This window comes from Nicotiana tomentosiformis, chromosome 6 (assembly GCF_000390325.3).
Source record: "Nicotiana tomentosiformis chromosome 6, ASM39032v3, whole genome shotgun sequence".
NCBI lineage: Eukaryota > Viridiplantae > Streptophyta > Magnoliopsida > Solanales > Solanaceae > Nicotiana > Nicotiana tomentosiformis.
Window position 1 is genome coordinate 52395469 of NC_090817.1, and position 5796 is coordinate 52401264.

The 5796-nt window shown below is 40.7% G+C and overlaps 1 protein-coding gene across 1 annotated transcript; it reads left to right on the forward strand.

Annotated features, from left to right (window-relative positions):
• Positions 1-1652: 1652 nt before the first annotated feature.
• Positions 1653-2090, forward strand: LOC138894000 (uncharacterized). Its single transcript, XM_070178672.1, has one exon. It carries the CDS (start codon positions 1653-1655, stop codon positions 2088-2090), a length of 438 nt encoding a protein of 145 aa, XP_070034773.1.
• The last annotated feature ends 3706 nt before the right edge of the window (positions 2091-5796 follow it).

Below are 5796 nucleotides of genomic sequence, written 5' to 3' on the forward strand. Positions count from 1 at the left end.
GGCTCCGTAGATAGGTTGTGGGTTGTGGTTGATATTGGGAATTGAACTAGAATTGTTGGTATTTAGAAATCATGTTTTTCATTAATTCTATAAACTTGTAATATTTTGGAAATTATGAATGAAGTTGCTAATGAATATGAAATGGGAGTAGTTAATGAAATCTTTTGAAAGTTTGATTAATGGAGTACATCTCCTATTTTTTCATGGATGAGTTTGGGTAGAAGAAAATCTAACAGGCTTGCTCGGCCGGGTTCTCTCGGTTGAGCGTCGGTCGCGCTCCCCGAGTTTGGGGCATGACAGCCACCTCCTCCACCACCACAACCACAAGCGACGCAACATCAGATTTTGTCCAATGAAGATTATGCAAGTGCCATAGTTCCCCCTGGCATTAGGGCGGGAAACATTCAAATTACCAATGTGATTCTCACTTTGCTCGAGCAAAAAAGGTTCTTTCAGCGGGGCATCGAGTCAAAATGCCTACAAGCATTTGAAAGGTTTTGTCGATACGTGTTGGGGGAGCAAACAAATAAATATTTCGGAAAATGCTTTGCAGTTAAGGCTTTTTCCCTTCTCACTAAGGGGTAAAGCTTTAGATTGGTTGGAACGCCTGCCTAGTAATTCTATCCATACTTGGGATGAATTGGTGGCGAAGTTTATTTTAAAGTTTTTCTCTCCCGGGCACATGGCTACTCTATGGGATGAAATATTAGCTTTCATGCAAGAGCCTAATGAACTTTGGCATGAAATTTGGGAGCGATATCGAACAATGGTGAAGGAGTGCCCGAACAATGATATGACCGACAACATGATCCAACAAACTTTATGCCGTGGTATTAATACTATGAACCAATGTGTGGTCAATCAATTAGCCATAGGAAATTTTTTGACAACGCCTTATGCGGAGGCATGTGAGATTCTTGATGAGATGGCAGAAACTTCTTTGATTTGGCAATCCCGAGCCAATGTTCCCCAAGGTGATCCCAACATGATCCATCTACATAAAGAGTTGCAAGACCATGGGCAAGCTATTGATGAATCCACAACCATGACTCAACTTGCTAAGGCCCAACTTCATCAAACCCAAGCTCCTAAGCAAGTTCATGCTATGGAGGGAGTAAATGTCTTGGTGAAAAAGAAGAGGACTAAAGGTCCACAATTTCAATCCCGATTGGAGAATTATGTACAAGATGATGGTAGCTATGACCAAGATGACTCTTATCAAGAAAAAGAAGAAGAGGTACAATTTGTGAACAATTACCAAGGGAAACAAATCAATTTTCAAGGCTCCAATCAAAATCAATAGCGTTTTCAAAATAACCAAGGTAATTGAGATTCTAATAATCAAGGGAATTAGCATAACAACAACAATAACCAAGGGAATTGGGGAGGCAACAATCAAGGAAATTGGGGAAATAATAACAATCATGCAAATCGAGGTCCGGGTTTTCAAAGGCAATGTACCAACAACCAAGCAACCCTCCTCCTTATCCTTCCCATGGTTCAAGTTCTTCAAACAATGAAATGGGCTGTATTGAGAACATGTTCAAGCAAATGATGGAAAATAATGCGGATTCGGATTCCCAACTTGCCTCACATACAATGCGGATTCGGATGCTAAGTTTATGAAAGATCTTGTGACGAAGAAGAGGTCGATGAATTTTGAAACTATCAAGGTCAGTCATCAAATGAGTGTAATTGTTCATTCCATGGCTCTTAAGTTGGAGGATCCCGATGCTTTCACGATTCCCTGTACTATTGGAAGTGCCAATTCTACTAAAGCTCTTTGTGATCTTGGGGTGAGTATCAATTTGATGCCCTACTTGGTGTTCAAAACTTTAGGGATTGGGAAACCAAGACCCATATCTATGAGGTTGCAAATGGCCGATCGTACTATGAAGAGGCCATTAGGAGTGATTGAGGATGCTTTGGTCCGAGTTGATAAATTTATCCTTCCGGAAGACATTGTGATTCTAGACTGTGAGGTTGACTATGAAGTGCCTATCATTCTTAGGAGGCCTTTCCTTTCTACGGGTAAAGCCCTTTGTGATGTGGAAGCCGGAGAACTCACTTTTTGGGTTGGTGATAAATAAGTGGAATTCCATGTGTGCAAGTCTATGCGTCAACCAAATGGCAATGAAGTGTGTTATTTTGTGGACATAGTGACCGATGCCATTATTGATGATACAAGTACTACAATTAATGTTGGAAGCCATTTTTCTCAACTTTGATGATGATGAAATGGATGGTTTCATGAAATGTGTAAACTCTTTGTAAGGAATGGGGTCTTACAACTATGCACTCCGGAAGTTATATTTTGATCTTGAGAATAGGAAGACTCCTCCTAAAAAGCTTTATATTGAAGAGCCACCTACTTTGGAGTTAAAACCATTGCCACCTCACTTTCGGTACCAACTTCTTGGCCCTTGTTCTACTCTGCCGATTATTCTTTCCTCTTGTTTGACTAACATGTAGGTTGATTCCACATTGGCGGTGTTGCAAAAGAGGAAGAAAGCTATTTGGTGGACTTTGGCGGACATTCGGGTATAAGCCCCGCATTTTGCATGCATAAGATCAAATTGGAGGACGGTGCCAAACCGTCCATTGAATATCAAAGAGGACTCAATGAAGCTATGAAAGAGGTGGTAAAAAAAGAGATTATCAAGTGGTTGGATGCCGGGATTGTCTTCCCCATTTTTGATAGTTCATGGACTTTTCTGGTTCAATGTGTCCTAAAGAAGGGGGCATGGCGGTTGGTACCAAATGACAAGAATGAGTTGATTCCTACAAGAACGGTCACCGATTGAAGAGTTTGTACGGATTATCATAAGCTCAACAAAGTCACAAGGAAGGATCACTTTCCTCTTCCTTTCATGGATCAAATGCTTGATAGGTTGGTCGGCCGTGCTTTCTATTTTTTTATTGATGGGTATTCGGGCTACAACCAGATTCTTATTGCTCCGGAAGATCAAGAGAAAACCACTTTTACATGTCCATATGGTACTTTTTCTTTCATATAGATGCATGTTGGTTTATGAAATACACCTGCGACTTTTCAACGGTGTATGATGGATATTTTCACAGACATGGTGGAGGACTACCTTGAGGTCTTCATGGATGACTTTTCGGTGGTTGGAGATTCATTTGATGATTGTCTTACTAATTTGGACAAAGTGTTGGCTAGATGTGAGAAAGCAAATTTGGCACTCAATTGGGAGAAATGTCATTTCATGGTTGAGGAAGGCATTGTCCTTAGCCGTAAGATTTCAAAGAATGGTATTGAAGCTGGAACAGGCGAAGATTGAAGTTATTTCTAAGCTTCCAGCCCCACCTCGGTGAAGGGTGTGTAGATTTTCTTAGGCCATGCGGGTTTCTACCGGCAATTATATCAAAGGATTTCTCTAAGGTGGTAAACCCTTTTTGCAAACTCCATGAGAAGGATGCCAAGGTCCATTTCAATGATGATTGTATGAGAGATTTTGAACAATTTAAGCTCAAGTTGTCAACTACTCCTATCATTACACCTCCAAATTGGAGTTTGCCATTCAAGCTCATGTATGATGCAAGTGATGTAGCAGTTGGGACTGTTTTGGGGAAACATATTAACAAAGTTTTTCATCCGATTTACTATGCTAGTAAGACAATGGCTAGTGCCCCAGTCAACTATAACTTTACGGAGAAAGAGCTCCTTGCTATTGTGTTTGCTATTGAGAAGTTTTGCCCATACTTGATTGGTGCCAAAGTTATTGTCCACATGGATCATGCGGTACTTTTCTATCTTATGAGCAAAAAGGAATCTAAAGCCCGGTTGATGAGATGGGTGCTTTTGTTGCAAGAGTTTGATATTAACATCCAAGACAAGAAGGGAAGTAAAAATCAAGTGGCGGACCACTTGTCTCGTTTGGAGGAGGAAGGAACGCCACATGATGGCATTAAAATCAATGACTATTTTCCCGATGAGAAAATTTTGGCACTTTCAATGAAAAAGGTAACGTGGTTCTCGAATTTGGAAATTTTTCTTGTGAGTGGTATCATTCTGGATGAGTTCTCTTCAAACAAAAGAAAGAAGCTCAAGAGGGATTGTCAAGACTACTATTGGGATGAATCATACCTTTTCCGGATTTGCTCGGATGGGGCGATTCAGAGGAGTGTGCCGGAGGAAGAGCAAGGTGATATTCTTGGGGCTTGTCATTCTTCGCCATATGGTGGTCATCATGGTGGGGCAAGTACAGCAGCTAAAGTCCTAAGTTGTGGCTTCTATTTTCCCACTCTATATGCAAATGAGTTGGTGAAAAGATATGACGAATGTCAATGGTCCGGTGGAATTTCAAAGAAACATGAGATGCCCATTACAACCATCTTAGAGATTGATATCTTTTATGTTTGGGGTATCGACTTTATGGGCCCTTTTTTGAGTTCTTGTGGAAACACCTATATATTGGTTGCGGTGGATTATGTGTCTAAATGGGTTTAGGTCGTTGCCTTACCCAATAATGAGGCTAGACGTGTGGTGGATTTCTTGAAGAGGAATATTTTTACAAGATTTCGTACTCTTCGAGCAATCATAAGTGATGGAGGGTCACATTTTTGTAACAAGGCTTTCGACACTTTACTTGGCAAATATGGTGTTACTCACAAAGTGACAACTCCCTATCACCCATAAGCTAGTGGTCAAGTGGAAGTCCCCAACCGGGAGATAAAGAGTATTTTGTCCAAGACGGTGAATGCAAATCGGATGGATTGGAAGCTTGATGATGCTCTATAGGCATATAGGACGGCCTACAAAACACCTCTTGGAATGTCTCCATACTGGTTGGTGTTCGGAAAAGCTTGTCATCTTCTGGTATAACTAGAGCACAAGGCAATGTGGGCTTTGAAGAAATTGAATCTTGATTGGGATGTAGCCGCTAACTTGCGGGTTGCACACTTGAATGAATTGGATGAGTTCCGCTACCATGCATATGAAAGTTCGTCCTTGTACAAAGAAAAGATGAAATATCTACATGAGAAGTATATTTGGAATAAGGAGTTCAAGGCCGGTAATCTAGTGTTATTGTTGAACTCAAGGTTGAGAATGTTTCCTGGGAAGCTCAAGTCAAAGTAGAGTGGTCCTTTTGAAATTATTGGTGTGACACCTTTTGGTGCCTTGGACTTGAAGAATAATAACAATGAAATATTTCGAGTCAATGGTCACCGGGTGAAGCACTACATGTGGTTGCAGTTCTTTACTTCGCTTGAGGATGCTATGACATTATGTTAAATAAGACGCTTCTTGGGAGGCAATCCAAGTTCTTTTCCTTTTTATCTTAATTAGATATTGTTTGTTGTTTTTAACTTGATTTGAAGTGTGTTGCAGGGATTGGTATTTGATGTGAAATGATAGCTGAAGTGCAGAGTGAGTTTGCGGAACATCATGAATTATGCGGTCGCAAAAGAGCACTATCAGAGAAGTGGTTGAACTAGAGTGTCAGAAGTGCGGTCGTACTTGTAAATATGCGGACCGCACAACTTAGTGCTTCAGCACTGCCCAGGTAACAGAGTGCGGATCACGCTTAAAATTGTCCGACCGCACTCGCCTTCTTGCACCCTAACTTTCTTCTGAGTATAAATAGAACATTGCCCCTCCTTTTACACTTTTCACCATTTCCACCCTCATACTATTACTCTTAGAGTTGCCCATGTACTTGCACTTTCGATCACAGACAACCCTTCACACTCACTTGGATCTTAGTACACTAGTACTACCTAGTATGCATCACTTCAATCTTGTTTTTTTTTTTGAATTTATTTTGACTTTTT